General features: G+C 43.4%; 2 protein-coding genes across 2 annotated transcripts in view; one reads left to right on the top strand and one right to left on the bottom strand.

Annotated features, from left to right (window-relative positions):
* PCP2 (Purkinje cell protein 2) overlaps positions 1 to 17064 on the top strand; it is a 28493-nt gene extending 11429 nt beyond the window's left edge. Inside the window, exons 2-4 of the mRNA XM_066612895.1 lie at positions 1897 to 2020; positions 4140 to 4303; positions 16876 to 17064. Of these exons, the coding sequence (XP_066468992.1) occupies positions 1897 to 2020; positions 4140 to 4303; positions 16876 to 17064 (477 nt within the window). The remainder of the gene's footprint in view (positions 1 to 1896; positions 2021 to 4139; positions 4304 to 16875) is intronic.
* A 2662-nt stretch (positions 17065 to 19726) lies between these two features.
* Positions 19727 to 24336, bottom strand: PET100 (PET100 cytochrome c oxidase chaperone). The gene is made up of 4 exons (XM_066617014.1): positions 24267 to 24336; positions 23055 to 23141; positions 20935 to 20967; positions 19727 to 20188 (listed from the first exon to the last, which is right to left on the bottom strand). Exons 1-4 carry the CDS (start codon positions 24291 to 24293, stop codon positions 20111 to 20113), a joined length of 225 nt encoding a protein of 74 aa, XP_066473111.1. The 5' UTR covers positions 24294 to 24336; the 3' UTR covers positions 19727 to 20110.
* Positions 24337 to 24355: the final 19 nt, after the last annotated feature.

Genomic DNA, 24355 nt, shown 5'->3' with positions numbered 1-24355 from the left:
GCCCTGCCTCCTGCTCCCCGCCTGCCCACCAACCCACCCGCCCCCGGGGCCACCCTCCACCCACCCTCCCCCGCCCTGGAACACCTCCCTCCTGAGTTCTCCTCACCCACCCCAGAGCCTTGTGTTGGCTGAGCTTGGCTGATGCAAGGCTTCCTCTGCAAGCCACCATGGAGGCTGGATGCAGCCTCCGTGTGCCAGTCCACCTCTGTGCGCTAGCACAGCTTGCTCCCAAGGAGGTGTAAACGTGCTTTACAGCACGTTTGTGACCCTCGTAGGCTGGCTCAAAGAACTTGCACCAGCCTAATTTATGGTTAGGATAGCGCCCTAAGAAAGCAAAAACATTATCTGAGGTAAATAACACCCACTTGATAATACATCCTGTGTCTGTTTGAGATGTTGTCCAGTTTAAAGTAATACAGGTCGTCCCTCGTTATCCACTGGAGTTCTGTTCCAGAACCCCTAGTGGATAAAAAAAATCCATGGATAAAAAATCAGTGGGTCTTAAATCTTAAGACCCACTTCAGGTTTCTTGCCCCTTCATTGCTCCTATTGGAATAAGGTCTTGCCTTGATATCCATTGGGGTTTACTTCTGGGACTCCCTGCTGATATCATAAAATGTGTTAAATAAAAGGAGTTTAAAAAAATAAAAAAGTGTGTGCCTTTACAATTGTGGTTTAAAAACAGCTTTTCTAAATGTAGAAAGGCAATCAGCAATTAGAAATGCAAAGGATCCCCTGCCTTTGCCTGGCTCAGCAGAAGAATGGAATGATCGCTTGCATGTCTCTCTACAATATAAGAAAAGCAGTTTTTAAACTATGACGTTAAAGGGATGCATTTTTTCCCCTGCTCCAGAGATCATTTTTTTATTTTATTAAAAATTATGTTTAATTATTTTTCTCCAGAGATCAGCACATTCCTTCTCATTTGCAGTGGCCATTTGTGTTGAGCCAAATCTGTGTATAAAAAATCCGTGTATAACAAGGTTGGACCTGTAGTGTTAAGCAGATCCAGATTATTTTTTGGGCATTTGTCTTCAGTGTATTGATGGGAATAACAGAAACCATAAACCCCCAACCTCAACAAACAACATGGAAGAAAAGACCCCCTGTCTCTTATTTATTTCCCAACTTATGCATTTTTCCCCCTCGTTCTAAGCATTTGTGATTCATCTTTTCTGAAGCTTGAATTTTTGAATGATTGTATATCAAACACAAAGGCTCTGCTAAGTGTATTATTGGTTTGGAGTGTAAGCTATGACCCAGTAAGCCGTCTTTCCATTGGCCAGGAACTTGTTAAGTAACCTTAGGCAAACTCCTCTCTCTCTCTCTCTCAGCCTTTGCAGTATGGAAAATAATTATATTGGCTTACCTTAGAGAGGTATTGTATAAGGATTATTGAGATAGTCTGTGTGGTGCTTTGTACCATCAAAAATGCACTATATTAATGCTAAAGTGGTGTTATTGGAATAAAAATGCCATTCATACTGTAGCCATGCCTGTACATAGTGCAGGGTGTAGTGTGGATGCTACCAATGCCTTTGACACATTATGTCCAAGAGGCTGAGGAAACAGTCTCTTCTATACCTCTGCTAAAATTCCAGCTCTGCCAGATGAAGGAAGATTCCACAGAGGAGAGAAACTGCACATGTGACATGACCCTGAACCATCTGAACTAAAAAAAATATATGCACAACTCAGCACTATGTAGAAGGGGAGTTGAACCCACATGAGGCATATGTATATGTGTCACCTATCAGTTCTTACTGAGTTATTTGCAGGAAATTGGAGAACCATACAGGTGTGCTTTTAATGTTGTTGTCAGAAGGGAAAACCAGTGAAGGCCCAGGATGATGGATGGCGCCTGGCCCTGTCTCATTCATTGCTCTTCTGTTGCAGTCAGGCTCCCCAGAACAGGAGGGATTCTTCAATCTGCTGAGTCATGTACAAGGAGGGCGCATGGATGAGCAGCGCTGCAACATTCAGATTGTGCACAGCAAAAGTAGCTCGGATCCTGAGAAGAGTAAGTTATCCAAGGCTGGGGTGACAAGGCAAGAAAGCTACAACTCCCAAGGGGAAAAGGTCCAGGAACTTCTTCTTTGATGACTGCATCATTGCAAGATCTAGCAATGCTCTTGACCCCATCTACCCCCAGAATCAGTCCAGTCCTATTAAGGATTGGGCTGCTTGACATCGCATATTGTGACAGCAGAAGGCACTTGCGCTGTTGCAAAAGGCTACCGATGGCATGTACAGCACTCCATCAGTGGCCATTTTGTGCATGCTGCTGAAAGGTGCAGCAACACTGCTGCCTGTTTATGTCATGCCAGGTAAAGCAGTGGTGGGGGTGAGTAGGGAGAGAGCAAAACTGGGTGGGAACAGGAGCAGGGAAGCTGTGGGATGGGGCAATGGTGCACTCTGGATCCCATCTCCTCTTTTTAAAATCCACCTGTTGCCTTTCTTCTCCTTGGAACTGCGCCAGCTAAAAAGCTGGCACAGATCCCAGGAGACACATTGATGAGCAGGAGACTTACAGACAGGGGTATGGGGAAATAATTCCCCTTCCCCCTCCAAAGCCTCCTGATTTCCCACCCTCCCCCTCCCCCTGGCTGGATACTGCATGCGCCTTTTGGTGGAAAGGATAGGCTTGGGCTCTAAGTGAAGTCATCTTCTCTCTTGGAAGCCCACATTCTCACAAAGCTACTGGCTCTAGTTCTAATCTAGCATATAGGGAGTGTGTGAACAACAGAACTGGTTGTTTCCAGCACTGAGAAAAGTGGAGATTGTTACAACCCAGAGCTGGATTGTGGTGATTGGTGGCTCTGAGATAACCAGCATGATAGTTCAGTGTGTGGCATATCCACAGGCTATCATAAAGAACTCTGTGCCCCTGTTCTCCAGCATAACACTGAAAGGCTCCAATCCTAACCACACTTTCCTGAGAGTAAGCCCCATTGAACAAAATAGAACTTACTTCTGAGTAGACCTGGTTAGGATTGTGCCCAAAGTCTAGTCAGGAGAAACCTGACCCAGCTGAGCAAGAGGCCCAATGGTAATCCAGAGGGGACTTAGTAAAAAATGTAAAAGCCACACTGTGGGAAAACCACTTCTTCATGGAGCCTAAAACTTGTAAGTAGACACTCTTTTTTTATATGGAATTGGGATGTTGGTTGAACAAGGAAGTTGCTGTACCAAAGGTTTAAGAGGTGATTAGAAGGGAGACACAGACCAGAGGGTATCCTCTTGCTGCCCCAATAAAGAGATAAGACAATCAGTCAAGATCCCTCCTAGTGCAAGTGATGGGATAATTGGACTCATTTATTTCATTTCATCACTTATGTGGAAGCACAAGATGGCTTACATAGAAATTATTCAAAAACAAACCATAAGCATCTAAAAATACTATAAGGCAGCAGCAAGCTAAGAGCTAAAGATTAAGACTATAAGGCAGCAGCACAAAATTTAATAAAAGTACTGTATCTATGATAACATAGACTACATAAAATCCAAGAGCAGTAAAAGCAGCAATACAAACAGCATAGATAATAAAACAGCAGGGAAACTGGTCTGTTAATGGAGATGGGCCTGGACAGCAACTATGTAGGAAGCTTTGTATGACCCAGACTCTGTAGTGACTCAGACTTGTAAGAGGAATAGCCCTGCTGCCTCCCATTGTGACAGTGGAACCACATCAGTCATCCTATCAGAGTTGAAAGGGTGGGAATGTACGTATAAAGATCACAATGGGCAAAGTGAAGTCAGTTATGGAAACTGGACTTTTAGCAGCTATAAATGTGGCCTGTGAGGTTCACTGCTAAACTCAAATACCAATGCTCAGACACTGTGTTTAGTAAGCAGGTCTTATAGTTGTTCTAAACTGGATTTTAACAAATGCCGCTTCCTGCATCAGGGAAGATTTCACAGTGCAATGTTGTACAAAAGACAGGGTGCTCTTTGGGTTAGAATCATATATCTTTCTGGGGAAAGCACCAAATATTGATTACTAGACTGAGGATCAATAGTGCCAAGTGGGGTATTACAATGGTTTGAGCTTAGGACATACAATTCTCAGGAAAGGAGAGAATCCTGGACCTGTGCTCTCTCAAGCCTTTCCCTAATGGACATTCTTGTTTTTTGGGCAGAGGATAGCCCCAGTCCTCCACCAGAGATGGACAACTTCATGGAAATGCTGGCACAAACACAGAGCCGACGGATGGACGATCAACGTGTCAGCTTCAACTACCTCCCAGGCTTCCAGAACACTGATCGTAATGCCAGCAACAAACCAGCCTCTGGGGCCACCAAGGTGAGGGCATGTGGGGCTTGGGAGACACAGTAACTTAATTGGTGAGCCAGTACAAGTACAGCCCATGTCTACAATGTCAGACACCACTTCTCATGGATGATGAAAATATACAATAGCAGCTGAAGACAGAAGAAACATCACTAACCACAACTATGTTTATTTTTACACACACACACACACACACACAGGTTGAGTATCCTTAATCGAAATAAAATTCTAATACCAGAACTAGGGGACATCCACTAAAAAGTAAGTGTTGGGAGAGTTAGAACAAACAAAAGAAAATATTTCTTTACCCAGCGTGTAATGAATTTGTGGAATTCCTTGCCGCAGGCGATGGTGATGGCGCTTGGCCTAGATGCTTTTAAAAGGGAATTGGACAGATTTGTGGAGTAAAAGTCAATCACAGGTTACAAGCCACGATGGGTTGTAGAAGGAGGTTACCTTAGAATGCCAGATGCAAGGGAGTGGCAACAGGGTGCCAGCATCTTGTTGTCTTGAGTGCTCCCTGAGGCATTTGGTGGGCCCTGTGGGATAAAGGAAGCTGGACTGATGGACCTATGGCCTGATCCAGCAGGGCTCTTCTTATGTTCTTAAAGCTTGGGACCAGAGGGGTTTGATTTCAGATGTTTTCCAGATGTTTCCAGATGTTGAAATATTTGCATATACATAATGAAATATCTTGGGGATGGAACCTAAGTCTGAACACAAAATTCAAGTATGTATCATATACATCTTAGCCTGAAAGTAATTTTATACAATATTTTTAATAATTTTGAGTATGAAACAAGGTTTGTGTACACTGAACCATCAGAAAGCAGTCACTATCTCAGCCACTCATGTGGACGATCTGTCGTTTGGCATTACCATAATTCCTGACTCTGAATTTAACTGCTACTGATAAGCAATCATTAAGCATTAGGGATACTCAACCTGTATTGTCTTACCACTGTAAAAGCCCTGCAGGGGCTGGCATAAAGGGACAAGCAGGAGCAACCTGCTGTTTTACAGAAATCCCGAACCAGAGCTAGGTGCAAAATAGTGGCTCAGGGCAGACCAAACATTTCACAGGAAAGGAGAGGATGCCTTGGAGCACACACTCAATCCAGCAATTTGCTTTCAGGACCTGAACTGACCTTGGTCTTCGCACACAGAAATTCACTCCTGATTTTTTCATCCAAATGGTGAACTTTCTTTTAAAAAAAAAAAAATTGTGAGTCAAACTCCTGCTGATCTACAGCAAGTGATCCACAGATCTATCAGTAGATCCTTCTGATGCACAACACATAAACACAACATGTATAAAATATCAAATGAAGATAAGAATGAAGAAGCAAAAAAAGAAGCAAAGACATTTGTCAAATTTAAAAAAAGTTTTAAAAAACTAATAAGCCATTGTGACAAAAATTTCATTAATGTTTCTCCGCACGGGTTTTCATGCACTTATCAGAGACAACAGTGGGATGAAGATACACAACCCAAAACACTTTTATACCACAGTCAACACCCTAAAAAAAGACCTCCGTAAATTGTCTTCTCTTTAATTTGTACAGCCATTATGCAGGGATTGTTTTGCAAAAGCAGTCCTGAATCTGCCCACTAGAGGGCATTGCTGTCCCTTGTCAACTGAAGTTCCACTTTTTCTTTTACTAAAATATTGTAGTTTGTCTCAGTCTTCTTAAAGCCCAGCTGCTAGTATTATTAGCTACTATTTTCTACTAACAAGATCATCTGCTAGTTCCCAAATTCATTAGCATCTCCAGGTGGGGTTTTTTATAATGGTCTCTGGATAAAGCAACATGGACTGCTGAGGTGGCAAAGATTCTAGACCTAAAGATTTTGCAACCCCCATTTATATAGTATTTTTATCTTCAACGAGTCTTCCCATTTTATTTTTTATTTTTCAACAATCCTACAAGAGAGGTTACTTTCAGACTGGGACATTCAGTCTAAAAGTTATTTGCATTGGGCCAACCAACCTTGTATTCTTCGACTGAGCTCAGATTGAACTTGAGCCTCCCAGATCAATACAGTGTATAGTACTGTACATCCCCTCCTGAAAATGTCCATTTTGGTTTTTAACAAACTTCTAAAAAGTAAAGGCAATGCCCTCTAGAACCAGATGGTGCTTAGGGATTCCAGTCCCAATGCCCACACCTGTAACCACTGCCTGCCAAGGTCCAATGAATCTCATTCTATCTTTTCTTGTAATACTACACAAACACCTCAAGAAAAAACTCAAATGTACCTTTTAATGTGATTTGTGGAAAAGTCACCCTCCATGTACACATGATCTCTCTCCCTCGATCCTCTTCAATTTTATTTATACATATAGAATTCACTGTAATGTGCTCACAGCAAATGCACATTTTCAACTGTGTGTACTAAACAAGTACAAGCACCAGGAAGCTGGGATTAGCCACAACATCACCATCACTGCCAGGAAAAGTATCTGAATGACTCACTGTGTGCTAATCAGTCACACAGTGCATCTATGCTTTAAATGCTTTGGTAACCGTCTCAACCATCTCCACATCTGTATTTTCCAAACTTTGCTTGGCAAAGTGCCCAATTATAACTTTCTTCCTGCATGAAAGTAGAAGCTGGGACCTCTGGCTATGGAAATACAGCCTGCAAAGTAGGCTTCTGGGGAAGGAACCCCTCCCAGCTACACACTCACTGTTTTGTTTTATGTGACTCAGTTAACAACACATCCATGCACGTATTAACCTTACTTGTTGGGTCTTTTTGACAGACTGTCACTAACCATGCCCTGCTACGGGCTCTCTTGTAATATTCTACTCGTTCAACTGGTTAACTCTTTATTTCTATTTCTTTCCTGTGCCTGTAGCTACATGGGGGCTTGTCTGTCCTGTGTTTTCTGCCTGGAGCTACATGAGGCCTTGTCTGTTCTGTGTCCTGTCATGTCCACAAGAGGCTTCTTCAAGCTGGCACTTTCTACAAAGCCTTAAAACCCTGGGGCTAGGCCTGACTTTGAGACACAGGTGCAAGGCGAGAGCATTCAGCCCTTGCAAAAAGGTCCTGAAAAGCTAGGTGCATTTCTTAGGGTCACGAAAATGAAAGGTGGGATTCTGCAGAAAATAGATGGAGGATGAGCAAATCTGGGAAGAGGGGGAAAGGGAGTAATATGGCAAATCTAGCCTTTCCCCTACCATGCCCCCCAGACCTCTAGGAAACAGAAGAGCTAGCCTGGAAGGCAACCATTTGCTTGTTTTAATTATTTGTATCCCACTTTTCATGAAAACCAACAAAGCACTTACAGTACATAGATAAATTAAACAATAAAATAAACTAAAACAGCAGCAGAGAGAGAATCTGGAGCCGAATAGAGCCTCTCCTTTCTCCAGCCATAGATGAATCTATGGATCTTCAGTGATCAACCTCTTCCTTGAGCATCCCAGCCTGACTTACAACGATGCTATCTTGTATGGGATTTAAGAGAAGCCAAAAAGATACTGTTATATTCCTCTTTTAATGCCTTAATCCACAGGCCTTTACAGATAGTAGCAGGCTTGTTGGCACAGAACGGTGTCCAGGGATCTCTGCATATTCATAGCTGGTGATAGGTTGGTGTGGGGGGAGACCTAAAGGATATGGCTTGACCTTAAAAGGCTGAGAAATGCTGTCCTATGACCTAATGTAGACTGTGACCTTACCAAGAATTCACTAATGCACCATGGGTCCCCATGTTTTCCAGAAAAAAGTGTGACATTCAAAGAGACATTCTGACATAGGTAAGTCCAGCACTTGGAGGAATTGGCTGTTGAAGGGTGTCTTGAACAAAGGCAAAACTATGTTAGTACATTCTCTTCAGCACATATTTGAAACAAGGTGGAGAAGCCAGCACTAACACAGGACAACAAGGAACTGCGGTAGATGGTGACAGGTCACACTGGAAAATGCAGATCAGCAATGACTAGAGAACAGGGAACACGTACAGCCTCTTGGAACATGTGTTAGGCTGTGTTTAATCTGTATATGTTTGTACTTGTCTGTCTGTCTGAGTCTAGTACAGCAGTTCCAGGAGAGGGAAATGCTCCCACCTTTGCAGTACTACCACTGCCCTATCTTCTTCTTTGCAGAAATGAGTACCTCCCCAATCCTGGTCAGGGAAAGCAGCAGCCAGACACCAGCCTGATGCCACCAAGCACAGCACTCCACCACTCGCCCACTCGCACCCCATTCCTACAGGACCTGCCCCACTCATTCTCTGTACATTGCCTACCCTTCCAATAAAGGCTCATTTGGTTTCCTCCTTGTCCATTTCCTTAGCAAATATCCCTTAGTGATGGGGTGCAAAAGAGGAACTACACTGCTGGTAACATACCATCATATTGCATGGGGGAGGGTACAGGAAGGTAGTGGTTTGTCAATTACAAAGGAAAAGAGAGCCCAATCAATTGCACCTCCCAAGTAATCTCAGCAGCTCACCAACATAGTTAAGGATTCAGTAGGATGCTCCTGGAATCCTGGCTTCCTCCTGGAGATATTGAGCAGTACTGACAGTAAGTTTTGTTCACACTGTACGGAAAAGTAAGTAACGTCTCAGATATAAATCACTTTTCCTTAATACATTCCACGTACTCAGAGCTTCCTTTCGGAAGTAAGCAGTGAAACACAGCAATGGAAGGATCTGAATGACCATCCACTCTGCATTTAAAGATCATTCCCCCACTATGATGGGAAGGAGGGAGATGCTCGCCCCTCTGAGAGCTCTTGCTCCAAGCTCCCTGCTGCACTGGGTGAGATCATTGGGCACACTCACCCTTAGCAGGAAAATCATAGCTGTACAAAAAACAGAACATAGAAAACTCATAAACAATCCTTCTTTTTTGATGTTTACATGCATTATAAAATAGATATTATATAAAGCACTGTCTAGAGTGATAAACTTGGAAAGAAAAATGAGTGGGCTGAAAGGGGAATTGCACATTCCTGGAAGAGCACCCACTGGCTTCCCAATACCTACAACTGCAGCAAAATAGTACTGGCATATTTCACAATGTTATCTTCTTGCAGAAACAAATGGCAGGTTGAAGGTGACATTCCCCAGTAAATTGCAGTGGATAACACACATGTGCAAATGAGAGTGTGAAAGCCTAGAGGCGGGGTCATAAACCCATTAATTCCCCTCTCAGCCACTATTGTGCGGTGCAATCCCAGCTTACCGCTTCACTCCTCAGCACAACTTCCACTCCTGGGCACAACTTCCAATTAGTTCTCCAAATAACTGTAGCTCTTGAATTCATATAATGTATTCACAGAGTCATGGCTACTGATTCCAAAGGGGTTTCTTCTGTTCCCAAACCAATCTAAAATAGCAAGATGCCGGGATGGGCAAGTCAAGCACGGCTTGACTTAAGTCACGAGTCTCCGCTCCTGGCAACTTAACACAAAAACAAGTCCTAACAGGTGGACTTTCCGAGACTTGAAAAGGCTTGAGTCATGAGTCTTTCCCTTTAAAAAGTCAGCTGCGATGCCATGTTAAAAAATGGAGCTGCTACCAGGCTCTGTGTGTGTGTGTGTGTGTGTGTGTGTGTGTGTGTGTGTTGGAATTCTCTTTAACCACTCCCCTGATATCCCCATCCCATCTGAAAGTAAGGTGAGAGGAAGTGGGAAGTACTGCATGAGAGCAGGGACAAAAGCTGCAAGAGGGAGGATGGTCGTGCACAGCAGCTGGGAGACTTACCAGTATGACCCAATCCTTTGCAGCTCCACTCAGAAGTAGTCCCATATTCACCAGTTGTTCAGTGAGGCTTTCTCCTTGCAAGTAACAACAAGGCCAAAAGGAGTCATGCATTCGGAAAGTGTGATCTCTATGAACCATCTCCTCCCCAGCTTCCCTGCCTCCCCCCCCCCGGGCTTCTCCAGCCAATTGTAGGGCAAAAACCCCCTTGGGCTCCTCCTCCTACAAAGAAAAAGATCAGACCACCCATCCTTCCTCCAATGACCTTCAGAAATGGAAAAGAGAGCCTGTTGGACCTCCCCCCCCCCCCCCACTCGATGCAAAAGCAAAACATTAACCCTTCCCTGCCTCCTGGATGGAACTTCCCTGCTGCTCACCAGGTCTGAATGATGGCCCCACAAGGTCTTTCACGCTGCAAAAAAAGTAAGCAAGCACAGACAGACTCGAGTCTACACATGTGGGGACCAAGGGCCAAGTCAGTGGCCTCAAACCTGAGTCAATGCCAGAGTCATCCACGCAGGTGACTCCAGTCTACACAAGTCAGCAAAAAACACGTTTTGCAACTTGAACTTGAGTCATTTGACTCAAGTTCCCATCCCTGGCAAGCTGTCTCAGATACAGTTGGGCACAGTTCTTGCGTATAAACCAGCTGAGTACACAGTTTTCTACTCCGGGTTCACTAATTAACATTAACATCAGCTAACTGGCTTTATCAAGGGAACAGCCCTTGTCGGAATCCATGTGTCAGCACTTTAGAATGGCCAGACTCTCCAGCTCCCAGAGTAAGCTGGGTCTATGGGCCCACACAGCTCTTGCTCCCTCCCTGCACTCTGCAACTGGCAAGAGCCAAGGGTGCAAGCAGCTGGTCTAGAACAGTGTATTGGTGGCAGGCAAAACAGCCAAGCCCATACACACTCTCTCTCCAGTGCTCAATGAAACACAGCAAGGATATAATTGGTTTATTTTTAGGATTTTAAATAGGATTGCTTGTAAAAGAACAAAAGGACAGGCACTTTAGCATGAGTATATACAGAATACAGAGAAGAAAAATAATGAAAGCTAACTTACTGGTTCCTATCACTCAACCAGGTAGGTACCTCTTAGCCCAATCTGGACAGGTCTTTATCCTTCCTCACCACATCTGGCCAGATAGGTGTCCATGATGAGAATGGAAAAGACAAAGAGCACCCTCCCAAAATGGAGTAATTCTTTATACCGGGCTCTCAGTCATCGGCCAATAAGAAGTCAGAATCCACTGAAGCTTCTCAAAGGCTATGTGACAACTAGCCACTCACTTACTGCCTAGCCCCCTTCCATCCAAGGAATACAGCTGCTGTTGGAAATATTTTCCTATTTGGTGATGGGGGGAGCAGAATAGAGTGAGCAGCAGACGCCCTTTTGGGTATCACCCCATGAAATCTCCTTCACCCAGCTGACTGCTATCAATAAAAGACAAAGAGAGGCAGAGGCTTGTTAAAGAAGCCTCTTGTTCTACAAGAACAACTTGTAGAAAGAAGTTGTTTACTCACGGCTCCACTGAATGCATATTTACAGCGTAAATATAACCAGAAATACATGAAAAGAGAATGTATGCATGCATACACATGACATGTGCACATTATGCATGTGAGCAGTTAGGATAATTGTAGCATTATGATACATGGGAATAAGGAGCCCTGGATGCACCCACTAGCTAACCATATGGTTATTATACAAAGATGCCCACTGGAACAAACAGTGCAATCACACATATATTGGCTGCAGACCAACATGGAGTTAGGTGCCCATTGAAATCAATAGTCTTACACACACAGTGGATTGTGTCCATTGGCAGAAATGGGCTTCTTACTGAGTTATGGTTCTGGCTTTGTCATTTAGATAATCCATATCCAAGCAGAAAGCAGAAAACCCAATTGCCATGTGTAGGATGGTCACTCTGATTCTGGAGATAAATCTAATCAGATGCTATGGACACTGTGTTTAGGTCACATAAATCCCCTATCTCCCAATCTACTTACAGATATATCCATTGCCGGATAACATAACTTCAAATTCTGTTACTGGAGAAGCATTAGACTATGACAAACAACCAGACCCATTGTGAATGAAGGGAGGTCAGACTGGGTGTTTCCCCCCCCCAGCTCCCAGAAGCTTCAGCAGCTATACTGAACCTGAATCCCTTTTCCTCTCAACCAACAAGAGTGCCATCCTTTCTCAAGTCATGTAAACATAAGTAAAACTGGCAACAGAATCAATTAATAAACACACAAAGAAGACGTGCTGTGCACCAACAGACTGTAGAAACTTCTGTAATATCAACTTACAGTGAAATACATTTAATTGCAATAACTCTGTATTTTAATTTCTAACCCCAACTTATAATTAAATATTTCAGAGAAGCTTTACAGTTCAGTTAAAAACATGAAATTTTAAAATATTCTGAAAATTGATCAAACAACATAACAGCAAGAAAAAAGCAAAACCAGTAATAGCCAAAACCAGTGAAAGCCAAATGTCCTAATCACTAAAAGTTCAGGCAAACATAAGTCTCAGTTTAGCACCTAAAACCCATTAAACTGGGTGCCAGGTGAACAGCCTTGGGGAGAGCATTCTAGAGTCACTTTTGCAAAGACCAATTTCCCAGTTACCACCTGCCTTACTTATGATGGTGGTAAGACCTGGAGAAAGAATTCTAGTGATGCTTTTCGCAAACAGACAGTACATGCGGGAGAAAGTGGTCCAAGAAGCTCAGAATGGTGTACATGGTTGCTTTTGTCCTAGGTAGGTGAAGCTGAGAGAGAGAGTGACTGGCTCAAGGTCATTCAGGAAACTTCATGGCTGAGCAGGGATTTGAATCTGAATCTTCCAGGTCTAACACTTAGAACTACTACACCCTCTAGGACAGGGCTTTCTCCCCACCTCTTCAAGGCAGCCCTACACATTAGTAATAATCTGTTACCAGGGTATGGGTAACAGTAGCCTGGTTCTTTCAGTCCAGGACCACAGCTTGCACACTAGCCTCAGTTAGTGAAGAAATACACTGCTGTGCCAAAGATGGCATTTGAGCATTAAGAGCAATCCCACACCACCAGCTTGATTTTTCAGGGTGAGTACAACCCCATCCAGAACAGACTGACCACCACCTCAGAGTCAGTCTACCTAGCCAACAGTACCTCTACCTCATTCACTCTGTCTGTGAGATCAGACACCCATTTGGTATGTCTGCTGCTCTCCTGAATTTGATGAAAATGACAAATGGAGCTGGGTGTCATCAGTATGAGGATCCTGTACACACTCACAGCATAACTACCATGGGGCAGAACAATATTCCTTCAGTGCCATTTTGTCAGGTAGGAATAGAACCAGTGAAGCATTGACCCTTACCATTTCTTGTCCTTGACAACAAGTTCAGAAAGCTTCTGTCAGTAGTAGTGAAAGCAGCTGAGGGGTCTAGGAGAATTAGTAGGGACACACTCTCCCTATCCTTTGCCCAGTGCAGGACATTAAATAGAGCAATGAAGATGGTTTCAGTGTCAAACCTGTGCTGGAAAACAGAGATGGATCTTTGGTTTCATCCAAGAATGCCTGGAGTTATTAAAACCACACAGTGAAGCACCTGGCCCGGAAAGGAAGATTTGTGATCAGCAAATCATTACAACAACCTTTGGGACTCAGGGTTTCTTTAGGAGCTCTCTTACAGCTGTCTCCTTCAAGATGACTGAGACCACTCCCTCTCTTGTCATGCTATGAATCACCTCTTGCATCCTCTTCCACTGAATGTTATGAATAATGATGAATGGTTGAACAAACTGGTAGTATGCTACACCCCTGAGTACAAGCACCTTGTCCATAGGTCACAATAATTGAAATTCATCTCCAAAAATATAATTGCACAGTGTACTCCTCACCTATGTGACTGAAGTGCTGTGGCATTTGTCCAACATGTGGCATCCACATCAATATGATGTGCTGATTAGTTGCTTTGCAACTCTGCGACGAAGGTTGGATAAAAATCTTCAAAAGATATAAACACAGCAGGGTTCAATTTTAGCAGCCATGTTTATTTTATCTGGTTATTTGCATTTAAAATCTTGTCTCCAGGGTATGAGTAGAAAAAGGTGTCAGCCCCTTTAAAAAAAAAGAAAGAAAGAAAAATAGCCTATTAAAATGCAATTGAAATATTGTTAAGTAGTGTCTGTGACTGAATGAGGGCTGATCTCTTGAACTCCCAAGAAGATAGGAATAGGCAGAGTCTGAACTAATCTCAAATCAGTGAAGGTTGTCACTACCAACCTTCTATATTTCAAGTTAGGAAGGCTAAACAAGCAGGGGTCATTACTCTGCTTGTCTGTCTCTTTTACTCCTTGAGTACTGAGATCATCCAGCTATCTCAGGCCACCTTTATATAAACGCACCTCATACATAGTTTAACCCAGTAATGTTAGCTTAGAGGTGTAGTGTATACTGAAGACCACTTGAGGCCAAAACTATAGGAATATGTAAACATTTATTTTTACTAAGAAAGTAGAAATATAGGCACAGAAAAAAATGCAAATGCAAATTGCCAAATGCAATGGACTCAGTTTAGCATTGCTCTTAGGTACCTAACAGCACAAGATGAAACATGTTTACTCAGAAGTAAGTTCCACTGTATTCAGTGGTGCTTATGCTTAGGTATATATGTAGAGAATTACAGGCCAAGTCAAAGCACAAATTGGGTTGCTTCATTTTCCAAGAATTTACATGTTTGGAGCTGAGCTGGATCTAGCACTTCCCAGCAGATGCAAAGCTACCTGCAAAGACTTTGTGGCTGCATCATAGATAAATGCTGATCTCACTTTTCTGAAGAGGCCCATCCTCTTCAGAACTGCCACCTCTCTACTCTGCCATCTCATGCTAAAGGAATAAAGAAAAAAGACATAATGTGGCCGTCTGCCACAAGACAACCGCCCCCAAGTCATCTTAAATTGGGAAAACAGTACAATTTCACAATTGTACAATTATAATTTCATTCAGATTCACCCAGGAACATTTAGAGGTCCTCCTCTCCATACAGAACAGGTGTTCTGAGAAGGACAAATTCTACAGCTAAAGCCAAGCAATGAGGTTAGGGTTAAGATGAACCCCCTTGTGGCAGATGATTCCATAGCTACCACTTGAAATGTTGGCATATGGACATGTAAGTTGTCTCATACCAAGTCAATGGTCCACCTAGCTCAGTATCATTGGCACTGACCGGCAGTGGCTCTCCAGAGTTTTAAGCTAGGGTGCTTCACTGGACTTCCTAAAAATCCTGGAACCTGAGACCTTCTCCATGCAAAGCAGGAACTCTTCTACTGAACTATGACCCCATGACCAACAGCAGTGACAGGAAACGTGAGCACTGTTTCTGGATAATCAGAACTATTTTGCTATATCAAAATTCATCAACCTTTCTTGTATTCTGCAGGTTCAGTAGAAGAGTTCCTGAGATGCCTTTTGGAAAATATTAGGGAAAATACGATTTTGTTAAATCTAACAAATACTTAAAGATTCCTAAAGACTACAGAATAATAATAAATTCTCATTAACATCTGGGAGGGGAAAAGCTCAGACTAAAGCTGGGTGGCATCTAGATACATTCTGGAATGGCAAAATATTTACAGAAGGAGTGTAACATCTCTCCACTACAATTCCCCTAAGATTGAGGCACACCACAAACCAGTAGCCCTTAAGTTGATGAAGTTAAAAAGAATCAGTGTCCAGTTAAAAAGATACTCTTGGTGTACACACAGTTTACATGTAAAAAGGTAATTCTCCTTTCTAGACACACACCAGACCAGGATTAACAACCTCCCTTTTACAGTTTATATATCCCCTAACTAGGTATTATCATCAACAAAAGCAGCCTGGTACCTGTCAAATCAGCAAAGATGATCACTGTAGCTAATGCAAACTGGTAAGGAAGCTTACCTTCAAAATTAAAGTACAGACTAAGGGCCCAAACTTATCCAACTTTCCAGCGCTGATGTAGCTGCAATGCGACCTTGAGGAGGCCTCCATGACTAGCCCCCTCTCCCCACAGGATGCAGCTCATGCATGGCTGCATGGGCACTGGAAGGTTAGCTAGAACCAGGCCCGAAGTTTGCATTTTTTCTTTCTATGTAGTAGCCAATAGTAGTCCCTTTCATCTTTTACCCAGCCTTGAACCTCTAAAACAGGGATTCTTAACCAGGGCTATCCAAACCGCTTGGGGGTATGGGGACCAAATGGTGGGTTCTCTGAATCTCTGAACAATTTTTTTAAAAAAATTGTTTTTATAAACAAAAAAATTGTTAGATTATTAACTATTACCATTATCAATTTGGATTGGGGCATTCTGTTCTGAGTTATCCATATGTAAAGTAAAACTAAGCTATTCACATCTTACATAATAGTGATAATCATGATTTTTTACAGTCTGGTGGTATGGGGGTATTTTGGTCAATCCATTGCAGGTCTGCAATCATAAAAGGATTAAGAACCCCTGCTCTAAAACTTCTTTCAATATACTTGTAATTTTACCTTTCCCAAATAGTTAGGATGTAATGTAACTTGGAACACTGGGCTGGAGTCTCATGCCCTTATGAGGACAAACAATTGGAAGGCTATGGTTTACCTGGTGCCAGGAGCTATCAGTAGGAAAGTGTGGTATCAAAGAGCCACAGAAGAAGGACTAGAGTGGGAAATTAGATGCTATTTAATGCACAAAGTGATTGTAATCTGATGTACAGAAGGAAATAGGTAATGTTCACTCAAGTGGAGTATTAGGATCATTCTTAAGATGCCAGTTGATAGAATAAGAAATGTTAAGGGACAAATCTGACCTGTCTGTTTGCTTCAACAGGAGGGCAAGACCTTGGCCTCACCAGAAGGAGCTGCTTCAGATATCCCAGTTGCCCCTATCACACCTATAGATGATTACTTCTCTTTCATCGCCCGCATTCATGGCAAGCAGCTGGAAGCTGTTACAGGCAAAGTAAAAAATCCATCCTCCAAACCTGCCAGTGCCCAGGATCCTAGCACTTCATCCTAGAGACCCAGATCCATATGACCTCCAAATCCTACACATCTACCATTCACTGAGATCTGGCAGTCTTCATTGTAACCTCACTATGACAAACACCCCACCCTAGATCTAGGGGCCTAATCTACCATCACCTTTGATGACCAGTGTTTCTCCATCTTCTCCCAAGATACCAAATTCCTTGAGCTTCTCCCATCTTGACTTCATCAAAACCTATCATAATGTCACCTCCCTCAAGAACTACCACCTTTACACATACCTCTTCTCTCAAATCCATCAAATACATGCACTATTAGCCATGGGATACATGGGCTTCCCATCCAAAATTCCAGTTTGCCTATAACTTCCCTCCCACTACATGTTTCTGTCCCTCTTATTGACTTCCTTTCGCTCTGCCTCAATGTACACTTGCAATAAAACAAACTTTCTTAGAACTAGATATATGATGGATGATTATTTATGGCACAGGAAAACATTCTGCAAGAACAGAACACAGGAAAATACTTCCTAAAGTGTGGATTTTGAGAACATAGTCTAGCTTCCAGTACATTTGAACCACGTAAAACAGCACAAGCACTGGGTAAATGGGCAGGAGGATTGCTAGAATTATATAGTCCTTGGAAGAAGATGTAGTTAAAATCACAAACAGCAACAATAGGACTAAAGTAAAAAGAGTAGTCACAGTACAGAGCAGTTCTCACTGACAGTGAGAACCCAACACTCTCCTAGCTTCACAATTTCCATGGCATATGCCCATGGTGAAGTATTCCAGCCACTAACCTTCCCTTCCCTCCCATATTCCAGGCAGGTTGTCCGCCTTTTATTTACATTTTAAAATGCCTTATTTTTGTTTAAAAAGTTTGTAAACATTTTTAAAAGAATTGTGAAAGTATTCCAATGCCTTTTGAAGGGGGGGGAATGAAGTTTTGTTACATCACAGCACCAATCAGTAAGTGCTTTAGCGAGGTGGATCTTCTCCAGTCCAACTCAAATCTGCAGTCTTAAGAAATCCTTAAATCCTCAAAGCCTTAAGGATTTGAACCAGTGCTGAAGAGGGTCACCCAGAAAGTAATACACCACATTTTTTTTCTCAGCCTACAGTAATGGTACGAATGCGAAACTTTAGATATACATTCTTTGAATTTTCAGGAGTGCGCACACAAATTTTTGGTTTCTTCAGACAGATAGCGTAGCTGCAGCAGTGTTTCGAAATGGTGTCTGTAAGTGATGTACAAGCAGCGTGTCGTCATTGAATTTCTCACTGCGGAGAAAGAAACTGTTGGGAACATTCACAAACATTTGTGTACAGTTTATGGAGAATCTGCAGTCAACAGAAGTACGGTTAGTCGCTGGGCACAGAGGGTGAGGCCATTAGAAGGTGGTTCAGCAGAGCTTCAAGATTTGCAGCGTTCGGGGCGGCCATCCACGGCTGTCACACCTGACAAGACGCAGCTTGCTGATGTGCTCATTCGCGAGGACCGACGCATAATGACTAGGCAGTTGGCACTGAAGCTGTCAATCAGCAAAGGAAGTGTGGATGCAATCATCCATGCTCTTGATTACTCAAAAGTGTGTGCACGATGGGTTCCGCGCTGTCTTACGGTGGACCACAAATCTCTCAGAAAAAACATTTCTTCTGAGTTGCTGAAACATTTTGAAGATGAGGGGGAAGCCTTCTTGTCCAGGATTGTGACAGGTGATGAAACCTGGGTTCACCATTTTGAGCCCGAAACAAAACGAGTCGATGGAATGGCGTCATCCTCAATCTCCACAGAAGAAAAAATTCAAAGCAACTGCTTCCGCCGGTAAGGTCATGATCACTGTGTTTTGGGACTGTGAGGACGTCATACTCATTGATGTGATGCCAAGAGGCAGCACCATTAATTCTGAAGCTTATGTGAAGTCATTAACCAAACTCAAGAAGCGCTTCCAGCGACTTCGGCGCCATAACAACCCAGGTGAATGTTTGATTCAACATGATAACGCTTGGCCTCACACAAGTTTGAGGACTTTGGAACACATCACTAAACAGGGTTGGACTGTGTTACCCCATCCACCCTACAGCCCTGACCTAGCTCCCTCAGACTTCCACTTGTCTGGGCCATTAAAGGATGCCATTCGCGGAAGACATTTTGAGGATGACGAAGAGGTGATTCGCACAGTGCAGAAATGGCTTCGTGACCAGAACAAGGAGTGGTACCAACAGGGCATACATGCCCTTGTGTCTTGCTGGAGGAAGGCCATAGAACTGGACGGAGATTACGTGGAAAAATAGGGAGTGTAGAAGAAACATCATTCTTTCTTGTGTGTAAGTTTCATTGTGTTCAATAAATAATTGTTGAAGAAAAAAAATGTGGTGCATTACTTTCTGGGCGACCCTCGTATGTATGACAGAGCAGTGAAATTTGTTCTCAAAATAGTACCTATGAAGTCACAAAAAAAAAAAATCTCATGTTGGAGTTTCTCTCTCACATGCACCAAGCATAAAGTTAAAAATGCAACCATCATGGTCCAGATGTAGTTCTAGTTTCTTCCTCTCAACAAGAGACAGTAAGACTTGTAGGGATGCTTTTGTTACCTGGGGGCAAAAATAGCCTGAACATCAACCCAAGATGAGCAAATGAAACACAGTATACAACTCTGAAGACATTAGGATGCCTGGAAGCTATAATGAGGTTTAGCATTTTTTATTGAAAAGTGATTCAAACGAGACCAGCTACCTTCAGCCCAGCCAAGGACAAAGATCAATGGTGGCATGGGAACAAGAGGCAGAAGATCAGCCCCTTGTTTTAAAAAAGGCTACAGTCATTTCCCTTTTGGCCGCATCCTACTCCAGAAGAGCTGTAATGCCTTAAAAGGCATCATTACAAGGGAATTATTACAAGGAATACAGTGGTACTGTATTGCAATTCTCTTTACCCCACAATCGACAGAGTCTTTAGGAGTGGCATTTGAACACAATCAAGCCAGCAGAAAGAAGTAGATAGTGAAGACAGTGTTCTTAAAAGTGCATCTTCTGCCCGACAAGCATATGATGAAGGGGAATACCACAGCATTACTCCTTAGCTGCCTGCAGTAGCTGCTCCTCTTTCATCTTCCTCATTCGCTCTTTGAAGTCTTCCAGTTCCTTTCTCTGGAGAAGACAAAAGCAACAGCTTCACCACATATCTGTTCTTGCTTGATCCTAATGTATCTCTGAGGGAAGGGCTCTCAGATTCTCTCACAGATAAGCTCCAAGGCACAATATCTGTTTGGTTTTACCTTACCCCCAAATATTAATACAAAAGAATCTATTTGGCCGCACCTACACGTGTCCTAAGCCCAGGGGTCACTAGTCACACATAATGCTGGAGAGCACACAGAATAATCACCTTATAGGCATACTGCATACAATAAAGGCAATTTTAAGGAAAAGGGTAAAGCACCTCCTCGCTACCTGGCAGTCTTGTCCTCAACATTCCAGCCTCCTGCAGCTGCTTTTTAAAAAATGAGGGGAAAGTCATATGTACCTGCACTTCACAGGTAGTTGGACCCTTAATATCAAACCAGACCAGCAACTGAAACGCTGTGTCAATTTTATCATTCACACAAAGTCACTTAGGGCGCAATCCTGACCCCTTAAGTCAGTACTTTCCAGCACTGGCATAGCGGTGCCAATGGGGCATGTGCTGCATCCTGCAGTTGGGTGTCATTCACAGAGGCCTCCTCAAAGTAAGGGAATGTTTTTTCCCTTACCTCAGAGCTGCATTGCCCTTATGTCAGTGCTGGAAAGCACTGACATAAGGGGTTAGGATTGTGCCCTTAAACTACTGTTGCTAATGAACTACTGTCACCCAGGCTCTCAGTCATACATAATATTCATAGCTGTAACATATTTACCCGGTAATCATCGTCAGGTGGATAGATCTCCCTCTGCAACAAAAGGATCAACAACAGAATTACATTATTCAAGATAACATGACTTGAAAGTTATGTTCTGCGCCCAGACAGATTAGTCCACGCCATCTGATTTTACTGTATCAAATGATCAAAGATCTGATGACTGGCACGAAAGCTACCAGCAAAAAAGAAATCCAGCTGGCGCAAGAGAACAGGCCATGCCATGTGCATAACACATAATTTTTTTTTTAAAGGAAACTAGCAAAATGATCAATTTCGCTTATGATGGTTTTCCCACTTAATTCTAAATGCAGAGAGAACATAACATACAGCATCTGGAACAGAAAGCTCTTCCTTAACATCTAGTACAGATCTGTCCCACTAAATGCATCACTGAGAGAGGGTTTTGCCTGTGCCACTGAAAACAGCAGTGGTACACCCCCTACCAGAAACAAAACAAAAAACAAACACTGAAAAGAGTAGATATGTAATGATTTTAAAATAAGCTGTGCCATACAAGGCCTGCCTTTTATTATACATCTTGAACTTTTTTTTTTTCTTCACCAGCCCTTTCCTCCATTATTTCAATTGTTGCTTTTTGGGTGTTCATCCCTTTTCAGTTTTATTTCACCACTATAAGTCAAATTATAAACCATACCTACCACATCAAAATTTCCTTATAAGCAGTGCTGCATAGAACCGAATGGTTTAAGCTGTGAAGATTTTAAAATATTCCCTGGGAAATGATTAACTGCTCATTACAGAAAATCTCTAAAGTGGCCTGATAGTTGGTTAGCAGCTTTTTTGAAATGGCAGCTAAAGCCATGAGATGTGGTGGACCCATGGCGGGGGAGTGGGGCTTCAGGACTGTACTCCTAACATGATTCTGATTTCAATTGTCCCTTGTGTGCTATTTTAATTTTAAAAAAAGTTTTCACTAACAGTAAAGGAAACTTTTTTCTCCAATTGAAAAAAGCACATGGGGTACTATTTAGGGAACCACACCAGGAGCAAAAAGCGCCCAATATATCTGCTAGGATTATTGCTTGTTTTACACATATTCCTGACCAGTATTTTTAAAAATTGCCAGCATATTAGAGATTTCCCATAATGTGTGATTAATCCTCTCAACTCCAGAAATATTTGAAAGTAAGTTTTTAAAGTACCTTATCTGATTCTTTGCAGCACCACACATATAAAGACTTTGAAGGAGATGCAATGTTCAGCATGCATCACGCTTAGGGGAAAAAATTATAATGAGGGAGAGCCAGTATCCCTGTGTCACTAGTCTCTGTCCACTTAATATAAAAATACAGCATTTCCCTGTTTCATGGGCTCCCACTATGTCCTACGCTTCCTGTTTTGTAGCCTGAAAGACAGACTTGGTATGAAAGACATTGAGAATCTGTTTGCTGCTCCCTACAACCACCTCTCAATGCAAGTCACGTTGGCCATGATGTGCATAGGCTGGTCAGGTAGGGAACTGACCAAAGATTTCAAAAACAAACCAAAAAAAGGCAATGTGGCTCAGGAATGGTTTGGAAACCACTGCACTTGATTCATGGTGGCCAGACACCATAACTGCAAAAGAGGACAAGGCACCCCAAAACGTACGATGTCTGAAAAAATGTAGGACATCCAAAAGATATAGGACATGACAAAATAAAAGCTAAAAACATATATTGATTTCATGTGGTTTAAACACTATGTTACCATGATGAGTATGCGCAACCTCCTGATTTTACGAATGGGTTAAGTCAGAATGCCAGACGTAGGGGAGGGCACCAGGATGAGGTCTCTTGTTATCTGGTGTACTCCCTGGGGCATTTGGTGGGCCGCTGTGAGATACAGGAAGCTGGACTAGATGGGCCTATGGCCTGATCCAGTGGGGCTGTTCTTATGTTCTTATGTTATTAAATGTAAAACTATATTAAGTATAATTTATTAATTACAAGAAAGTTATGAGCTGCCTCCAGGGGCCTGCTCACAGGGAAAAGGAGGACACTGAAGTTCTTTTCCAGGACACAAGGCTAAAGAAGAGGACATGCTCTGGAAAATGGGGACATCCGGTCACCCCAGCATGATTATACGGTTCTCCCTTCTTTAACTTCAAGACTAACCTTCCGTTTGATGACATATTCTTCAAAATATTCTGCCTGATTTGAAATCCAGAACATGGCGACTGGAAAAGACAGATACAGCATCATCTGCAAGCGAAGGAGGAAAAAGAAGAGTCAGATGCAAACAGGAGTGTGTTGGTTAAACCCAACCAAGGAGACGCAAAACTTTCTTTAGATTCTGCCCAAAGTGGCCCACAATGACAGGAGTCCTGTGCCCAGCACCCCCTTTACCTAGAGGTCAGGAAGACACACAGCCCAATCCCATTCACACTTTTATGGGAGTAGATGCCATTGACTCTAATGGGACACTTCTGAGTAGACGTGCATAGGATTGGGTTAGCAATGTGGCAGAAAAGGAATGCTGCAGATCAGGGGTGTCCAAGTTTTTGGCAGTAGGGCCACATCATCTCTCTGACACTGTGTTGGGGGCTGGGGGAAAAAAAGAATTAATTTACATTTAAAATTTGAATAAATTTACATAAGTTTACATAAATGAATATATTAATGATGAACATATATATGAATGAAGGTCTTGCTCAAGGTCTATAAAAGGACTTGCACAAAGCAAGGCTGGCCTTTCCTTTGCTGCTGCTACTGCATCACAGACATGAAACAACAAGCAGTGGAGGGAGCCCTCATCCCACAGTTCATGCGAGAGGTCAAACAGACACCCTCACTCTGAGAGCAGTTGCGTTGGGCCAGTGTGGGCTCCAACAAATCTCCAGAGGGCCAGAGGCTCATTGGAGACTGGGGGCTCCCTGAGGGCCGCAAGTGGCCCCAGGGCTGGGGTTTGGGCACCCCTGCTCCAGATGAATGCTTGATCTTTGAGGGACAGGGACAAAAGGAGGCAGCCACTGACAACTCTCTGGGCTGCTTCCCCATCCTGGACTCCTGGAGCGCGAAGGAGCACAGGAGAGTGCCCAGAGTCGCAGCTGTGGGGCACTGAGTCCGGGGAGAGGAAGGAGGCCTCCTCACAGGTGCCCACAGCAGGTGTCAGCTGGCACTTCACGCGTGTGTGGGCAACACTGCAGGGCTCCAGGGAAGGAGATACGTGGCTGTGGCTGTGGCGGGGGGGGCCTCCACCACAAGAGGCCCCCACGGGGAGCCTTCGCCCCGGGCCTCAGAGGGCCACCAGGAGCCTCCCCAAGCTTGGAGGTGCGAGGCAGCGACTGCCGGGGTGGTCCTCCTGAGTGCCCCCCACGCGACACCCACCCGGAACACCTCCAGCTTCACACCCATCGCGTCCCCGGACTCGTTCCCCGCCCTTTTCGCACTGACTCCACCCCCCTCCGCCGCCGCCC

This window comes from Tiliqua scincoides, chromosome 2, assembly GCF_035046505.1.
Source record: "Tiliqua scincoides isolate rTilSci1 chromosome 2, rTilSci1.hap2, whole genome shotgun sequence".
NCBI classification, from domain to species: domain Eukaryota; kingdom Metazoa; phylum Chordata; class Lepidosauria; order Squamata; family Scincidae; genus Tiliqua; species Tiliqua scincoides.
This window is presented reverse-complemented; position numbering and strand designations above follow the sequence as displayed.

Bases quoted from the DNA above. Each gene is read 5' to 3' on its own strand.
- PET100 (XM_066617014.1), bottom strand. From the start codon at position 24,293: ATGGGTGTGAAGCTGGAGGTGTTCCGG. The intron at 20,968-23,054 runs GTTAGTCTTGAA...CTTTTGTTGCAG, and splicing joins AATATGTCATCAAACGGAAG to AGGGAGATCTATCCACCTGA. The intron at 20,189-20,934 runs GTAAATATGTTA...TGTCTTCTCCAG, and splicing joins CACCTGACGATGATTACCGG to AGAAAGGAACTGGAAGACTT.